Source organism: Podarcis gaigeae, assembly GCF_964106915.1.
Source record: "Podarcis gaigeae genome assembly, chromosome: Z".
In the NCBI taxonomy this organism is placed as follows: Eukaryota; Metazoa; Chordata; class Lepidosauria; order Squamata; family Lacertidae; genus Podarcis; species Podarcis gaigeae.
In genome coordinates, this window is record NC_139691.1 from 6,003,685 (window position 1) to 6,022,891 (window position 19,207).

Genomic DNA, 19,207 nt, shown 5'->3' on the forward strand with positions numbered 1-19,207 from the left:
TGTGAAAGCAGGTGAGATGGTGACAGGCCCAAGGCCACTCAGTTCGTTTTCTGGCCAAGTGGGGATTTGATACTGGTTTCCCAGTCCAGCACATTAATCAGTAAGTGGGATGAACACATAAGTCCCATTCACAGCCTGCCTGCCCTCATGAAAATTAAAAAAATGGGAAGTGGACTGTTCACAGACAACAAACATGGTTGTGAATTTTGCCTGGCCAGGGGTGGGGTGGATTTCGGCTAAGCCTTTTCCGGTTAAGGTTTTTCTGCCAGCATCTCTAGGTCACTAAAGTAACCCTTCCCAGGGACAGGACTCAAACTCTAGGATGCACCCACAACAGTCCTCTCCTTTTTGCCCAGCTCCACCTTGTGAATCCTGACTTCTTTCCCCCTCTCCTCTGGTGGGCTGGCAGCTTTAGAAAAGTGCCATGCAGAACCACAATGGCACAAACAGGATGGGTGACTGACCAGCCCACCTTCTGTAGGCCTGTAGTTCACTGGGGCTTGTTGGTGTCTCAGACTCCTTTTAAATCTGCCAGCCTGAAAAGCCCAGACTTTGACGATGAGGCCAGACAAATCTGGGCAAGGGAATTATCATAAAGGATTCACTTTCTGTACTGCTTCCCATGCTGCCAGAAACTGACGTGAGTCTGACAAGCAGAACTGATCAGGTGTGAGGAAACAGCTGGGAATCCTCCTGGAGCCTCTGGCTCACAAATAGAAAGCTGCAGAATTTGATCTAAAGAAAGCTAATGGAAATATATGTATTGTGTGTGTCGGCCTGTACAAGCCTTGGGCCAGACAGGGGGATTTAGGCTCCACACAGAGACCTTGGAAGCACCACCTTGTATTCTTATTCCTTGACCCACATGTCCCGTGGAAGATAGAGAATGCCTGTTTTCTCCTGCCCTGGAGGGTAGTATTTTAACCCATGGATTCAAGTTACAAGAAAGGAGATGCCGGCGAAACATCAGGAAGAACAGCAAGAGCTGTTAGGGAGTGGAACAGACACCCACAAGAGGTGGTGAACTCTCCTTCCTTCAAAGTTTTAAAGCAGAGGTTGGATGGCCATTTGTCACGGATGCTTTGGTTGAGGTTCCTGCATTTCAGGAGGTTGGACTAGATGACTCTTGGGGTCCCTTCCAGTTCTACAAATATATCCAGTGGCATTGCAGCATTTCCCGGCACCCGGGGTGTGTGCTGGGCAGGGCATGAAGGGCAAACGGAACCCACCATGCCAGTCCAACCCTTAATGCTGACACTACCAAGCAGGTGTGCACTGGGTGGAGTGTGTAGGGTTCACAGAGCCTGCCACGCCAGCCCAGTTCTCACCACTGGAGCTAAGCAGAGCCATGCTGCACCACCTGCCTGCCCATGTAGGAGGGAGCCCAGCCAGCCAACGTTGGGGCTGGGGACATGCCGGCCAGGTGGGGAGGAACATGGATCCCTGTGTGGGAGCGCCTTGTTTGCGTGCTTTTAATGTGCACCTGGGGCTAGTCCCCTCCTAGCCCCAGCCCCATGCCCATGATTCTGTGAGTCTATGAAAACAATGCTGACAAAACCAGGGCATTTTCTTTCACTTCTCCATTCATTCATATGCCAGTGAATGTTGAAAGCAAAGTCCATGAATGCAGGTGGCATTTTCCCTTCATAGTTGCAGGCTAGTATTTCATCGTCTGCATCAGCAGTGGGGAACCATTTTCAGCCTGAGGGCCACATTCCCTTTTGTGGAGCATGCTAGGGGCCACATCCCAGGGCATCAGAGGGAAAAGTGGCTGGAGCAAGAAATGTAAGTGTTGCCTTTGTACAGTAAGCTAGTTCCTACACACACTCACACCCAACTCTATGTCCTCCATCCAGACAAGCAAGAGGCATGTTCTGAGCTGGTCTGAGGGCATATTCCAGCCAGGAAAACAAAATACTTGAGGAAGTGTGAAGAAAGGCCGGTGAGGGTTGTGGCCTAGGGAGAAAATATGTGGCCTGGGGAGACTCCTGAGGGCCAGAGGGAGAGGGCAGGCATACCACATTCACCCCCCAAGCAAGAGGTGTTCCTACCCCTGCTTAACATTTTTCATCCTGCCCCTCTGCCAAGGAACTCAAGGCATTTTTGCAAAGGTTCTGTTCTAGGGCTCCACACACACAAGGAAAATTGCAGAAAGTCAGGAGCCCCTGAAACACGCATGTGCCTGCAAGGCAGAGGGCTGCTTACTGGGGGTCTGGGGAGGTCGTGTGGGGGCTCTTGGATGCTGTGTGACCCCTTTTCTCTCTTCCCAAAGCCTGGTAAGGGAGGAAAACCTGCTGGGTGTACAGGTGAGAAATAAATGAAGATCATTTACTTTTTTTTTACCCCAACCACATAAGGCCGCAAACACGTAAGTAAAGCAAGTGCCAATTGGGGGCTTACTGTAGTCTGATCCATTCAGAAGTGAACCTTCTAATTCACACTTTCCAAAACAATATGTAGTGAATGTATAGCAGCCTTAGGAAATGCCTTGATTTTTGACCTTGAGCCTGAGTAGATGCCTTGCAGCCTGACGCCTTCTGTTGCTAGCATTACTATACAGAGTGGACAGAAAGGCGTTTGAACTGGACACTCTTTTTTTATATCAATTTGTGTTTGATGTTCTAAATGGTGCCTTCCAGAGCTTCATACGTCACAGCATAACCTTATAGTAGCTGGCTGATGTGATAAGATTTTCAACTCAGCAGAATCCAAGCTGAACTTACACTCAGTTTTCCATGCCCTCAATCCCTTGCTTATACTGTAATTTCACAGCAAGGTTTTGCTGCCACTAGCCACAATCCCTGAACTGCTAATAAATTAAAATAAATAAATAAAAATACAAATAGAACCTATATGCCATTCCTTCTAATAGCAAACTCAGGTGACTTGAGTGCCTATCATTTTGGAAGCAGAATGTGGGAGCACCTAAAAATAAGGTAGCAGTTTCTACATATGCAGGAGTCTCTATAGGTACAATGAAGTGTGCATGTTTGCAATTAAAAAGGAAACAAATGAATAAAACAAGACAAAGACCTGTCAGCTTCCAGGATATTCAGAATGTTGAGGGTTGACTTGGACCTTGAATTTTTACTGTCTCTTTTCTTACGCTCAATTATTTTCAATAGGCCTCCAGCTAATCTTTCCTCAGTATTTACAAGAGAAATTTGTGCAGTCAGCATTGAGCTACATAATGTGCAACGGAGAGGGAGAATATATATGCCGAGACAGCCAGTGTGGATGTCAGTGTGCAGAAGAATTCCCACAGTGCAACTGTCCCATCACTGACATTCAGATCATGGAATACACCTTGGCCAACATGGCAAAATCTTGGACAGAAGCCTACAAAGACCTGGAGAATTCAGGTAATGAAGAGGAAAGGAGAAGGTGGTTTTCAAAGGAATTATATACTAAAACTACCCTATACCAGGCCCAGATAGTTGTCCAGCTGGCTGTGTATCATCTGCTCCAACTGACAGCAGTTTATATAGGGCAGATATAGTCAACAAGACCATGAATACCCAAAGTGGTGCCCTCCAAATGCTGTTGAACTACAACTCCTATCATCCCTGACCTGCAATGCTGTAAGGGGTTGATAGGAGTTGAAATCAAACAACTTCTGGATAGCCACAGTGTCCCCAATCCTGGTCTAGAAAATGTATTCTGCACATACTAAAGGAAAGATGAGGAACCTATGGCCTTCCAGATACTGTTAGATGACAAATCCCATCAGCCATGGCCATTGGCAATGCTGGACGTAGGTAATGGGACTTGTAGTCCAATGGCATCTGGAGGGTGTCATGTTAGCTTTCCATTCTCTATGGTTTCAGGCAGAGATATCTTCCCTCACCTGGTTCCTGGTCATTTTAGCTCATAGATCAGGGACCTTGTTTTCAACTTGAGGGCCACATTCTGTTCTGGGCAAACCTACTACTAGTGATAGGTAGCACCACTGGCAAAACCAGGCTTGGGGGAAAATGTGAGATTTACCTTCGTATACCACACACACACACACACACACACACACACACACACATACATCATCCATCCATCTATCCAGGCAAGCAAGAAGCATTATCAGAGTTCTTGGGCAGTTAGCAGGTCAAAATACTAAAGGAGGATACGAGGTGAGGATAGTAGGGGATGTAGCCTGGGGAAAGTCCCAAGCGGTAGATTTCCCGACACTGTTTTAACTGGAAATGCCAGGAACTGAGCCTGGGACCTCATGCATGCAATATATGGGCTCTACCAATAATTTCATATTCCCCAAAGTTTGCCAAACTATAAAAAATTAGAAAATTAAAGAGGGCATAATGCTACCACCCCCAAAAAACAAGAACAACAACTCCACCTTTTCTCTGTTCTTGGCTTTATATGTGTCTTTGTGTATTTCACAGACGAATTTAAATCTTTCATGAAGAGGCTACCTAACAACCATTTCCTGACCATTGGAAGTATCCACCAGCATTGGGGGAATGACTGGGACCTTCAGAACCAGTACAAACTCCTGCAGAGTTCCATGGAGACCCAACGCCAGAAGATCCAGCGCACTGCCCGCAAGCTTTTCGGCCTCAGTATCCGTTGCCGGCACAACCCTAACCACCAGCTGCCGCGAGAAAGGTACTGGTAATCCTTATTTATGTAAGGGGTGATATAATGTATTTAGAGAGTGCTTGGTCCATACATTAAGAGTTCAACATGCTTATTGTATATCACTTTCTGTGTAAGAAGGCTGCACATCTTTTTTTTATTTGCTCAGAGAATTCAGTAAACAAAAGTAGCAGGAGAGACAACTGCTCTTTCTTTCCTCATCTGAGCACTGGTGCAAATTAGGCAAGACTCCAGTTCTCTCTATAGCACTATATGCTTACTTGAGCATAAGGGAAACAAATTCAATTCACTTCCCACTTAAGCATGAACCTATGTAATACTCACTTTGCAAAACAGTACATGAACTGAAACAATGCCATGCTTTTAAATTCACAGTTCTCAAAATTTTGCAGTGTTGTTCTCCAGCCAAATAATGAACAGGTAACTCTCATTTTCACTTACTTTACTTACATTATCACAGCTTTGTGCAGGTGTGTGGAGGGAGGGAGAGTGGGAAAGTAAGTAAGTAAGAAGTAAGCAAGTAAGTAAGTAAATGGGTGGGTGGGTAGGTAGGTAGGTGGAGAACTGTGGAAACCCACTCTCCATTTATATTCCCCATACACCTGCACAAAGCTGGGACTCTGGCAGCATCTCAGAGCCCTCTTGCCACATTCCCAAAACTTGATAAGCAACGCCCACTGCTTTGGAAATGAGGCTCAAGTGTTCTGTCAGGGTCCTAGAGCTCTCCTGTCCCCTCCCTCAAGTTGGGCAAGTGCTTACTGGGATTTGGGATGATGGTGGAAGGGCCCTGAGAAACTGCCAGAGCTCTTGATCTGCCTTCCCTGAGCTCCTGGCTTTATGTGTTTTTTCCTTGTATGTTTGGACCCCCAGAACAAAATGCTTGAGTAAGATGAGAGTTACCTGTACACAGAAATGCATACACTGGGTTAAAGTGTGCATCTATTAGTGAAACTAACCTAAGAAAGAAAGAAAGAAAGAAAGAAAGAAAGAAAGAAGATTTATGTAAGGAAAATGCTTTGCAAAAATGCATAGATTATGCAAAATTGTATAAAAATGTATGTATTAGGAGAAATTCACACCAAAATTATACATTTTCATGAGGACTTAAAAAAAAACAAAAACCCTCAGAAAGTGATGCAGATTTGTGGTAAAATGAACTTAAAAATGAGAAATGGAGAGAAACTGAAATTGTAAGATTTGCCTAATCTTCCTTTGAGGAGAAAATTGTGGTTTGTCTAGTAACCCAAAATGATATTTGTGAATCCTTGTCCACTGGGCAAGAAATCAGTCTGTACAAAACTGCACAGATTAGAGATAATTGCACACAGTATGTATACATTACTGGAAATAATACAGCAAAAATGCATTATGTTAGGGGGAATTGTTTGCAACAATGTGTGGAATAGGAGCAATGTGTATGCAAGTGCCTATGAATTTTCATGCATTTTTAAAGAAAAAATGAAATATGGTTCATAAATGGGGCAAATGGTACAAAAGATTTGAAAAATTAAAAATGGATAGGGGATAAATGACAGGTTTGTCCATCCTCTACTTGTGTACATGAATACAGGAGACTCCTGGGTATTTGGTCAGTATTATAGACGAGTGGCTTCTCCTTGTCCCATTTTGTTGGTAGGAGGACTGTACTGCAAAATTGGAGATGTGCAAATTTTGACACATGCAAAGGTCATCAATCCTGGATTGCCCTTGGTGCCCATGTGGCTTCTAGCTCCTTTCTCTTTCTCTCTGGAGAAGTAAATAAAGTTGGGAAAGGAAGACAGAAAAGTGCCCCCTTTCCCACTTCCTCTTTTAGCTCTGTATGCTCAGAAGTATTCTACTTGCTCTCAATTTTATCCACACCATTTGATAAAGTAAAGTGTGTGGTGCATGTGCGTGTCCTTTATCTTTCTGTGCCAGGGGTAGGGAGGCATCTGGTCCAGGAAGCAGAAACATAAGAAGAGACTGCTGGATCAGGCCAATGAACCATCCAGTCCAGTGTTCTATTCTCACAGTGGCCTGTAAGCTGGGCATGAACCCACCAGAAATCCCCAGTAGCTGGTATTTAAAAAAACTGAATGGCATAGTTGAAGAATCTCTGTTCTCCAGAAATAGCTGTATTCAAAGCCAGCAATATCTGGGGCACTTACAACAGCAATCATCTCCACTTGATGTGCTAGGAACCTAAGAAGAGCCCTGCTGGATCAGACCAAAGGTCCATTTAGCCCAGCATTTCCATGTTTCACAGTGGCCAACCAGAGGCCTCTGGGAATCTCACTGTCCTGGTTCCCACCTGGCTGTTGCTCGTAAAATTGTAGAATCATAGAATTGTACCCAAAGGGTCATCTAGTCCAACTCCCTGCAATAAAGGAAACACAGCTAAATAGTTCCAGTTACAGATAGGTAGCCGTGTTGGTCTGCCATAGTCAAAACAAAACAAAATTCCTTCCAGTAGCACCTTAAAGACCAACTAAGTCAGTTCTTGGTATGAGCTTTCGTGTGCATGCACACTTCTTCAGATAATTACAGCTAAATAGTGTAATTATCAAACTCTCAGTGCTTCCTCGGTGTTTCTAATAGGATTTTCATTATTATTCATTTTGGGAGTTGTTCGAAGTTAACTAAGTTGAAAGTGAGTGGAAGTGCCATGACCCTCTTTCTCTCTCTTTGTTTTCCTTCAAGTGACCAGAGTCTGGTGGTTCCATTGCACTCAGTCAAAAATCCAAATATGCCCACAAGCCTAGAAAGTTGACAACACTTGACACATTGATTTCAGGGAGTGATGATTAGTTTGGTTCACATTAAAATGTGAACCAATTTTCTCCCCTATCTTTAGGAAGGAGGCAAGCTGAGTCCAGTTAGAACAGGAGGCAGTTTTTCAAGTGGCGTAGGTTTCAGATTATGACAGCAACTTAGGGGAGAAAGTTAGTGTGTTTTCTTCAACAGATATCCAGATTCAGCTTCACGCTCCACTGTTCAGCCTCTGTCTTTGCCACACATCTGACATGAGTTTACTAGAATATACCTTGCACAAAATTAGACCCAATATGGCCCCATACTGGGGCAATTTTGACTGTGTGAATGCCCCGACCGAGACAGCAGCATTTAATATGTGCCGCTGACTTTGAAAAGATGGAGTGGTTATATTAACAGCGTGACACTCTCTGTCCCATTCACAAAGGTCTAATAGAAATAGCATGTTCTATATTCAATTATAGCCTAAAGGAACGTGCTGACACTCAACTGCCCTTCCGGAAATGAAGCAGAATAGAGCTGAATGCTGAAAGGGAAAGTTGTGTTCAGCCAATTTTAATGGTGCAGGAAGGTGTGAATCCAGATTTTTTAAAATCTATACTCCCTCCCAGTTTCACTTTTTGTTTTTTTATCTATAGATTTTGTTTGCCAAACAAGCAGAGCAAATGAAGTTAATTAAAAAAATAAAATTAAAAGTGACTCAAATGGAAATTGAATCAAATGCTGGATTCATTTTCTTCTCTCTTTTTTTTCTTTTTTGCTGACCTGTTTGTGTGATTTCTGAATGGGCAGGCTGATGCATAATTTGCCTCAGGGAAGGCTGCTAACTTTGCAGGGTGGAGGGGAGTAATAGATTTAAGAGCTCTGAGCTTGACTGAAGATTTATGGGCCTGTTGTGCTTTGGGTTTTGTTTTGCTTTGCTTTTTTCGTTTTGTGAGAATGCAAGAGTAGCTGATGCAGGCGGATGAAATACGGCAAACGGCAATATGATGATGAAGAGGAGCTTCTGCAAAGTCAGATCAGATGTTCAAAACAATATATTGAAATATTTGTGGGATTCAGCTAGGATCGCATGTAGAATGGCCGTTTACCATCTTGCTAGTTGCGGCTCAGTGCGATGCCTCCTCTCTCGCATGACACACAGTGCGATTTTTGAATGTTTCCCCATCCCCTCTGGCCACCACAGAGGCTCATGGGTTCCCGTCAAACCCATCCTTCAAATGAGCCAATACATGGCAGGTTGGGGATGTGGCATGGCCATTTACTTAGCCCGGCCGACCAATCAGCACAGCATTCAGTTGGCCAGGAGAGTCACCCACCTTTCCCCTCCCTTCATTAATAGTTGATTACTTCTCTAACCATTTCTTTTCGGCTAGCCAGGCTTTGCTGTGGTCTTTTGATGGGTGCTGTATTCAGAGCCAGGAAGGAATTTTCCCTGTTCTGCAGGTTTTGCCTTCCCCATAGCATTAGTCACAACTAAGGCGATTTAGGCCTTGGGCAGAATCCTATAGTCTTTCATCCAATTGGGGTGTGGTGAAGTGGTGACTCACCCACCCCCTGTTAATGATGACGTAACCAGGGTAACAGGTTAGAGGGGTCTGGAGGGAAGTCTTTGTCCAAAAAGCCAGTTGTTAGGGCTAGCGGGCCATAGAACCTACCTGAGCGTTTGGAGGCCATCCACATAAACTTGCATTTCGTGATGGATCCACCCCCACATAGACCCACCCCCACATAGACCCTTGTGCATCAGTCCTCCAGCAGGGGAGGGGCTGAGGGGAATACACACCCAATGCATATGCCAAGGCTTCGTATAACTGAAATCAGTAAAGTTGTGGCCATTTCAAATACCAGACAGTTGTGTCCATTCATTTTACCCCTAAGCAGCTAGGCGCTGGGCAGGGGAACTCTGCGTCTGGGCACCCCATCAAAGCACCACTTTCCTACATCTTTTTCTTCCTCTACCACCTAAAGCCTATTAAGTGAGGAAACCTGCTGGGTGCATGGGTAAGGAAAAAATAAATAAATTGAGAGAAGTGGGTGGTGGGTTTCCCCACATCTCCATTTTTTTATTTTATCCCCCCCCCCAATGAAAGGTTGTAATTGCATAAGTAAAGTGAGTGCAATATGGAAGCTCACTGCATGCAAAAATGTGTAAATCCATCAAAATTTACATACAGAAAAATTTGCACTACAGGAGAAATTTGCACTAAAATTCTGATGAATTTTCATTTTTTTAAAAAAAGCAAAGTGCTGTGAAAATGTGGCTTAGATGCATCCTTGTGGCTTAGAACCAGGCAATACCTTCACAGATGGGAGCGGACCTTCTGCTCCAGCGGAGTGTGCACTTGCAATCTCAGCATTCCTTCAAACACAAGAGTCTTGCAAGTGAGCAATCATTGAAAGCTTGATGAGTACAGAAGGGAATATGGTGGGGGTACCTTTGGCATTTCCATCCATTTCTGAACTTCTTGCATTGCTCCTGAATCATGACTCATGGGTGCTGTGTCTGCTGCCAAGTCTGTACTGTTACTTGGCTGAATAAATACAAGTAAGAGCTTCTGTCTGCACATTTTGGGTGGGAGCCAGGGCAGTGAGATTCCCAGAGGCATCTGGTTTGCCGCTGTGAGAAGCGAAGATGCTGGTCTAGAGATGGACCTTTGGTCAGACCCAGCAGGACTCTTCTTAGGTTTTTTTCAAACCAAGTGGAGAAGATCACTGTTGTAAGTGTTCCAGATATTGGAACACTTGGAATTTTAACACAGCTATTTCTGGAGAATGCTGCCTGTAGCACAGGGGTGGTGAATCAGTGGCCTGAGGTCCAGATCTAGCCCCAGGGGTAGAACAATGGTTTTATTGGCCGAGTACACTGTATGTGCATTGAGCCCTCCAACCCACTTGCAAAGTATGAAAGTCCATGTGCTACTTTTTTGGGGGGGGTGTTCTTTAACATCCACCCATACTTATCATGCAGAAAATAATTTCTAGGAAGTACCTGATCTCAGGGAAACCCACCACAGGAAGGATGTGTCCTGGTTGCTAGATGGGGAAAAGAAGAACACAATTTCCAAGGAGTAGAAAATGAGAGAGAAGCACCTAAAAGGGGAGGGGGAAACAGCAGCTGTTTAGGACCCCAGGGATTCCTTTTGCCCAGTGTCAAAACAACTCATTCATCAATCACAGTTCTGGCTTCACTTACTGGCCAAAAACGCTAAAAGACTGGAACAGCCAGGCTGGCCCATCTCACAGAAATTGCTTATCTGAGTATATTTTGCTTCATAACTTTGAGAGAAGTAGGTCCCTGCAGGTTCTGAACCTGGTTCATCAATACCCACTGTATCGGCCTCTTGGGTTATCTATCCAGCCCATGAAACCCCTTCTAGTGACCTGCCAACCCTCTGTTAACTCACACATTTATTACATTGGAAAAGTACTTCTCACCCTGGCACACAACCATTAGTAGAAAACCATAGAGGCTCAGAAAACAAAGCACAGGGCTTTCTTTCACTCCATCACTGTGGTGGGCTATGCTGTGATGTGGGGAGGGGAGGGAGGACGGAAGGGAGCATCCTCTCCTCCTAGCCCATTGCTGTGATGGGGAAGACTTCCCTCCCCCCTCCCTTGCACCAAACGCATACACCTCTGGTGATTTGTAGGTGATGAATGGGGTGCCTGAATATGTGTACATCTGTATGTATCTGTCTGAGTGTGTGTGTGTGTGCCTGTGTATTTTCACTCTGTGTGTGATGAGTGTGTGTGTATCTTCTAACACACATGAGTGAGTGAGTGTTGGACACCTTGGCCCAACCCATTGCTTAGTCATTAAAGAGCTGTTCACCCTTATGTTTGGCCCTCATGCTGAAAATGGTTAGTCACATTTGCAGTAAAAGAGCCTCGTGTTCTTTTAAATACAATCTAAATCTGTCCCATTCTCTATTGAAGTTTTGATCCTCCTGATTTCTAGTTTTCCCAGTCAATCCAGCCATCTTTGCATAGTCCCGTAGTTTTATCTGCCAGTCTGCCTGCGTAGAATATATTCAGAAAGCACCTCTATGGATGTGCACCTAACTGGCGAAAGAAAGAGTTTAAGAGAGTTTTTGTTTTGAGGGGGACAGCTGTGAGTCTCCCTCCCCTTTTTGTCAGTCAGTGTTGCTACACAACTCTCAATTATATTTGCTTTAGCCGCTCCAGTGGTATATGGCCTTTCTTCTTCAGATTTGGGTGTAGTTATGCTGATTTTGACATGGAAATATAAAGCAATCAAAATCTCTGAGAGAATCGCCTCCTCCTCCATGAAATATTCTCAGAGGGTAATTCTGTTGGTCTTTTGCAATGGTTTTCAACCAGTGTGCTGTGGCACCATGGGGTACCTTGAATGATGGTCATGGGTGCCGTGGGCAGCACTGGCATCTGTTCCTCTTTCCTTCCCTCCTTCCTCTGATGTCTTCACGCATCTCTGCCTCCCAAAGACTTCTACAGCTGAATGGTGCCTCTGTGGCTGGCCAGGGGGTGCTGGTTGCCAGGAGCTGAGGCGGCCTCAGAGTAAGCAAGCAAGTAAGTGGGCGAGGGAGCCCAGCCAGCCAGTCCACCAGCTGTTGCTGTTGGGAATGGACAGACAAGTCCCAGGCCCCTGTGGGGCAGTGTGAGGGGGCACCTCTCTTTGGGACAAGGCAGGGAGGGCAGCTCAGATACCAGCTCAGAGAGGGAAGAGGAGAGGAGGCTGAATGAGCACTCCACAAGGGAGGGTGTTTAAAAAAGAGTGAGGGGCTGCCAGCTCTGCAGGCAAGGGTAACATAACTGGGCTCCTGAGCCCCACAGGGGTGCTGCAGAATGAATGCAGTTGGTCAAGGGAGCCATGGGCTCAAAAAGGTTGAAAACCTTTGGTCTACTGTATCAAATACAGGGAGGTGGAGTATTGCAGCGCCTTAAAGGCTAGCAGATTGTGTAGCCCCTGTGCTTTGCCTGTCATTTGCTGAGCTTCTCTGATTCCATAGAGGGGCTCTGTATAAATTGGATCCCATTCCCTATCTTCCATCTTCGGAGGTGCATTCTCAGAATGCGTTATGTCAGGTTAGCTTTTTAAATGCCAAAAGATTCTGTGTTTTCTGAAATGCATCTTTGCCTTCAGCAAAAATGTGGAACTGTCCTTGGCAGAGACTAAGAAGGTGAGTTCTGCAGTGTTAGCCATTGTTGATGTGGCTTTGTTGCTGGGCTTGTTCTGTGAGAACAATATTTATAGATTTCAGTGCCTCTCTCCGCACCCCCCCCAATCCAGTGCATTGGCTTCCTTCTACCTCGCAGGAGAGGGAGAGGGGGTGATAGACTCTAGCAGCTTCAACACAAGCGAGACATGTGATAAAAGTCCTTTCACACTTCCAAAACCCTCTGGAAGCACATAACTGCTGATTCATTTTCTCCTTACTCCCCACTCTCTTTCTCTCCATTTTCTCCTTCCTTCTGGTCTTCCTTTTCAGGCAGCTTTGGGCTGTATCACTGGCAGGAGGGGCAGTGGACGGAAGTGCCTCATGTTCCCTGTGCACCTCCATGTTGCTGAATATGTATTAGATCTGCACTGGATGAAATGTGCAAATTGGTTCTGCCTGGAAGAGCAAATGCCGATGGGTAGCCCCACTGTGCAGGAAGCTATGGGAAAAAGAAAATTAGGTCCAGGCTAGTGGGTGCAGAACTGACTCATTTGTCAGCTGCTGAGGCAACAACAGCCTGACTGTTGAGGCAGTGAGTGATTGTGTCTCTCTCTATCACACCTAGGAGGGGAGAAACATCAGGCTACAGCCACTAGACTTTGCAATACTCCCCCTATCTAGGAGCAGAGGGTGTAGATCTGGCTTGTGGCCTAATTTCTCGTGGCCTATACTATACTCTCAGCCACCACTGCCACCAGGACAAGTGCCAGCTCATCCTCCTCTCTGAGTTCAGTGGTGGGGAAAAGAGGGACTTAATGGAATCAAATTAGAAGCTGGGATGGCTTATGTAGTTCTGGGACTGTCCCTGGAAAACAGGGACAGTTGTAGGGTATGGAATTATTAATTAATTTAATGTGGCAAACGGGAAAAACTGGGGCGATGGCTGTCAGAGAGAGATGAGGGTTGGAAGGGAGGAAGGGAGAAAGAAAGAAAGGATTGTAGAGAAAAGAGGATGATGGGTGGGGGGATTCCTTCTGGGATAGCTCAGTTGGTCAAGCATGAGATTCTTAATCTCTGGGTTTGTCCAATTTCCACCATGGGCAGAAGATTCCGGCATTGCCAGGGGTTGGATTAGATGACCTTCATGGTCCATTTCAACTCTACATTGCTTTGATTTTGTGATTTTTTGGCTGCCGCCCGCCAGCATTTTAAAATCGCCCCGGGACAGTGGAGGACTTCTCCGCTGTCCCGGGGCGATTTAAAAGCCCCCGGGAAGGCAGGCAGGGGGGGACAAAGACTTTTGCCCCCCGCCAGCCTTCAGAAGAGGTCCCGGGGTTTTTTAAAATGCTGGGGGTGGGAAGAAAAGCCCTTGTCCCCTCCCCAGCCTTCAGAAGAGGTCGGGGGACAGACTGATTGATTTTCAATGCATTCCTATGGGAAACCATGCTTCGCAAGATGAAAAACTCGCAAGACAAAAAAACTTGCGGAACGAATTAATTTCGTCTTGCGAGGCACCACTGTAGATAGATAGATAGATAGATGTGATAGATGATAGATAGATGATAGATAGATAGATAGATAGATGATAGATAGATAGATAGATAGATGATAGAGATGATAGATGATAGATGATAGATAGATAGATAGATAGATGATAGATAGATAGATAGATAGATAGATAGATAGATAGATAGATAGATAGATGATAGATAGAGATAGATAGATGATAGATAGATGATGATGATAGATAGATAGATAGATAGATAGATAGATAGATAGATAGATAGATAGATGATAGATAGATATAGATATAGATAGATAGATAGATAGATAGATAGATAGATAGATAGATAGATAGATGGTAGATAGAGATAGATAGATAGATAGATAGATAGATAGATAGATAGATAGATAGATAGATGGATGATGATGATAGATAGATGATAGATAGATATAGATGATAGATAGATAGATGATAGATAGATAGATAGATAGATAGATAGATAGATAGATAGATGATAGATAGATGATAGATAGATGATAGATAAGATAGATAGATAGATGATAGATAGATAGATAGGTAGATAGATGATAGATAGATAGATGATAGAGATAGATAGATGATAGATAGATAGATGATAGATGATAGATAGATAGATAGATAGATAGATAGATAGATAGATAGATATAGATAGATAGATAGATGATAGATGATAGATAGATAGATAGATAGATAGATGATAGATAGATAGATAGATAGATAGATATAGATAGATGATAGATAGATAGATGATAGATGATAGATAGATAGATGATAGATAGATGATAGATAGATAGATAGATAGATAGATGATAGATAGATAGATAGATAGATAGATAGATAGATAGATAAATAGATAGATGATAGATACCGTATTTTTTGCACCATAACACTCACTTTTTTCCTCCTAGAAAGTAAGGGGAAATCTCTGTGCGTGTTATGGAGCGAATGCCTGCGGGTGGCGGGGGGGGGGGATCTGCTGCAGTCGTGAGCAGAGGATCCATGGTTCCCCTTCCTTCCCTCCTCCGTGGTTACAAAGCATGGATCCACATGGATCCTCAGGATTTTTGCATTGGGCTACTCCAAACTCACTGTCAGATCACATGTCTGTGGCCACAGCATGAACCACAAAAATCATATATCCACTATTTCGTTTAGAATATTTTTTTTCTTGTTTTCCTCCTCTAAAAACTACGTGCGTGTTATGGTCTGGTGCGTTTTATAGAGCAAAAAATACGGTAGATAGATAGATGATAGAGTATAATGGTTGTTAGCTGCCTTGAACACCTTGTGGTGGAAAGGTGGCATATAAATTTCAGCAAATGAATAAATAAGTCCTATCTTCCTTCTCCACTGGGTCAGCCAGAAGAAGGGTCCCATGTGGGGGTTTCAAGACACCCCACCCTTCAGACCCACATCCAAGTCTTGTTATGTTTCAGATGATATGAGAGGCAGAGGAGGGAGAGAGGAAACATTTCAGGGGGTTGGACTACATTACCCATTGGACCCCTTCAAACTATACAATTCTCTGATTCCTGCATTGGAGGTTGGGCTGAATGATCTTTTTATTACATATCTAGTCTTATCATTCCAAGCCCTCATTCTCCCTCATCATCTTGAGGGGTTCTGGTGTCTCTACGTTTCTCTGCCTTTTGTTTCCAGTCTTCTTTAAATTATACATGCCCATCCATTTCCCATCCTCCCACGCCAACTCCATGTCTCACCACCCCGATTCCTCCCCCTTCCCATCTCCCTCCCTCAATTTGCCTTGCTCTTCTGCACTATTGTGTCATTTTTAAATCTGCCTTTGATACAGCACACAACCTAATGATTATTCTGGGGTCAAGCTAGGCAGGTGCCGTGAATCCTACTAATCCAACTCTCAGAACCTCAGTCTGTAATCACTCCTCCCAATCTGCAGGGATGGCATCCTAATTTCTCATTAGTAAGTGTCTTGTCGCTGCTGAGCTGCTGAGAACTCTCAGCCTTTGGGGAAACAATGAAGCATTCATTAGCACAGCCAGGGAAGAGGGGGGAGTTGGAAAGAGTTCTTTGGGCAGGAGGAAATGATGGTAGAATTAAGAAGTCCTGGAAAACCATGACTGCTCTGTTAAGGGTGGTCCACTTGTTAGTCCCATCAAAAGAGGGCTAGCTGGCTGTAATCTGGTTGGGATTCAACGACAGGAGGTTGAAGTTCTGAAGCAGGGGTGGCAAACTTGACATGGCCCTCCAGATGTAGGCCGATGAGTATTATGTCCAAATGGTGTTCTCCTTCATTGGAGGTTTTTAAACAGAGGTTGAATGGCCATCTGTCAGGGGTTCTTCAGTTGTTATTCCTGCATTGCAGGGGGCTGGACTAGACCCTAGAGCTCCCTGCCAGCTCTATCTACAGTTCTGTGATTCTGTGAATGAGGGTCTCCCCAATGGTCATGCTGAACACTACACCACACTGGCTGGCAGTCAGACAGGCAGAATAAAGATATACTTATCTGTGAGGTGGGTGGTAGACTAAATGCATACATTAATGTATGATTGTTCTTGAAAGATTTTATTGGCACACAGGTTGGTTGCACTCAGTGTCTTGCTTCTAACTGTAGCAAGGGAAACTATGGGTAGTGGTGGTAGTGCAGAATCTTTCCCCAATAATCCATTTTCATGGGTTATCTGGTTTAAAGGGGAATGGTGTGTGTGTGTGTGAGAGAGAGAGAGAGAGAGAGAGAGAGAGAGAGAGAGAGAGAATATTTGTAAAATTATGCAGGGCACAGAGAATGTGAATGGGTTGGTTGCCAGTGTTATACCTATCTAGGGTATAGCCATTGAAATTGATGGCATGACTTACTCTGATGGGTCTACTCTGAGTAGAGCTTTGATGGATTAAACACAATCCAGTGCAGAACAGCCACATAATACTCAGCGCTGTTTAGGGATTTATTTATTTATTTTTTAATGATTGATGTTTTAATGTATTTTTAATCCCATGTTGGAAGCTGCCCAGAGTGGCTTGGGAAACCCAGCCAGATGGGTGGGGTATAAGTAATAAATTGTTGTTGTTGTTGTTGTTGTTGTTACTCTGCACTTGTAAGAAATCAGTATTTTAATGTGGCAGGATATACACTTTGGAACTCCTTGCCTATTGACAACTTCCACTTAGCTACTTCATTTCTCTCACCTCTACTTTGTGGCATTGAGTTAAAATGATACCCTAGACAGCTGCCTTTAGAAATTTGGAGTTCATGCCCCTGTCTTTCTCCCTTATAGGACAATACAGCAATGGCTGTCACGGGTTCAGTCCCTGCTCTACTGCAATGAGAACGGGTTCTGGGGAACCTTCCTGGAAAGTCAGAGGAGCTGTGTCTGCCATGGAAGCACCAGCCTGTGCCAGCGACCAATCCCGTGCATCATTGGAGGCAACAACAGCTGTGCCATGTGCAGCCTGGCCAACATATCCCTCTGTGGCTCATGCAACAAGGGCTACCGTCTCTCACGGGGTCGATGTGAGCCTCAGAATGTGGACTCAGAGCGCAGTGAGCAGTTCATCAGCTTTGAGACGGACCTGGACTTCCAGGACCTGGAGCTGAAGTACCTCCTGCAGAAGATGGACTCTCGTCTGTATGTGCACACCACCTTCATCAGCAATGAGATCCGCCTGGACACCTTCTTTGACCCGAGGTGGCGCAAGCGCATGTCCCTCACCTTGAAGAGCAACAAGAACAGGATGGACTTCATTCACATGGTGATTGGGATCTCCATGCGCATCTGCCAAATGCGCAACAGCAGCCTGGACCCCATGTTCTTTGTCTACGTTAACCCGTTTAGTGGAAGTCATTCCGAAGGCTGGAACATGCCCTTTGGAGAATTTGGCTACCCACGCTGGGAGAAAATCCGCTTGCAAAACAGCCAGTGCTATAACTGGACCCTGCTTCTTGGGAACAGGTGGAAAACCTTTTTTGAGACTGTCCACATCTACCTACGCAGCCGGACTCGGCTGCCCTCCCTGATGCGCAATGAGACTGGCCAAGGGCCCGTGGACCTCTCTGATCCCAACAAGCGTCAGTTCTACATCAAGATCTCAGACATTCAGGTGTTTGGATACAGCTTGCGCTTCAATGCTGACCTCTTGCGCAGTGCAGTGCAACAGGTCAACCAGTCTTACACACAAGGCGGGCAGTTCTACTCCTCCTCCTCCGTCATGCTCTTGCTTTTGGATATAAGGGACCGAATCAACAGACTGGCACCTCCTGTAGCACCAGGGAAGCCCCAGCTGGATCTGTTCTCCTGTATGCTCAAGCACCGTCTGAAACTGACCAACAGTGAGATCATCCGTGTGAATCACGCACTGGATCTGTACAACACCGAAATCCTCAAGCAATCTGACCAGATGACTGCCAAGCTCTGCTAACCAAGACTTTATGTACTTAGGTACTACCAGACTCACCTTTTTGCTGTAAAGAACAAACACAAAACCCCCAACCCAACATTAAAAAAGAAGTTAAAAGAAAGAGATTTAAACAAATAAAAAAAATGTAAAATGTAATTAATATACGAGAGAGAGAGAGAGAGAGAGAGAGTGATGGAAAGGTCTTTGTTTATTGGAATACTGAAAGAAAACCATTCAAGCAAATATGTAAAACTGCCGGGCATGTTTAGTTATTCCTGTAATCATTAAAAAGGGTCAGAACGTGAAAATCTGCTGAGGTGTTGCTCGGTGGGATTGGGAGTAAAGAATATGGGATGGGGGAGGGAATTACAGAACATGCAGAAACGGCTTTTTTGAGATTCCCTGTACTTAATTGTAAAGATTTCAGCTATGCAGGTGCCAAAAAGAAAGAAAACCAGAGTGAGAAAGAGAGAATTCTGTGTAAATGTACCAAGAGTTGCCATTTCTCCTAATGGGAGCTAATGGCCAAAGATAAAAGAAATTTCTTTTGTGAAGTGTTACGGAAGCTTTATTCTCAGTCATTTCCCCCACTACTCTAGGATGAGTTTGACGACGACCATGACTACTATTCTGATTTGCATTGCCAAAGGGTATAATTTTATGGTTTGGAATTAAGGGTTTACCCAGCCAGTAATGCCTGGATGTGCTACCAACCACAGTGATAATATCTTTCAGAAGTTATTTTTCATCAGGGATGAGGAGACCTCTGGCCTTCCAGATGTTGTCAGA

The 19,207-nt window shown here is 44.6% G+C and overlaps 1 protein-coding gene across 2 annotated transcripts in view; it reads left to right on the forward strand.

Moving 5' to 3' along the window:
- BRINP1 (BMP/retinoic acid inducible neural specific 1) overlaps positions 1-18,978 on the forward strand; it is a 109,026-nt gene extending 90,048 nt beyond the window's left edge. For both annotated transcript variants that reach the window (XM_083721733.1, XM_083721734.1), the window contains exons 6-8: positions 3,126-3,362; positions 4,395-4,617; positions 17,299-18,978. In XM_083721733.1, the coding sequence (XP_083577859.1) occupies positions 3,126-3,362; positions 4,395-4,617; positions 17,299-18,439 (1,601 nt within the window). In that variant the 3' untranslated portion in view covers positions 18,440-18,978. The remainder of the gene's footprint in view (positions 1-3,125; positions 3,363-4,394; positions 4,618-17,298) is intronic.
- The last annotated feature ends 229 nt before the right edge of the window (positions 18,979-19,207 follow it).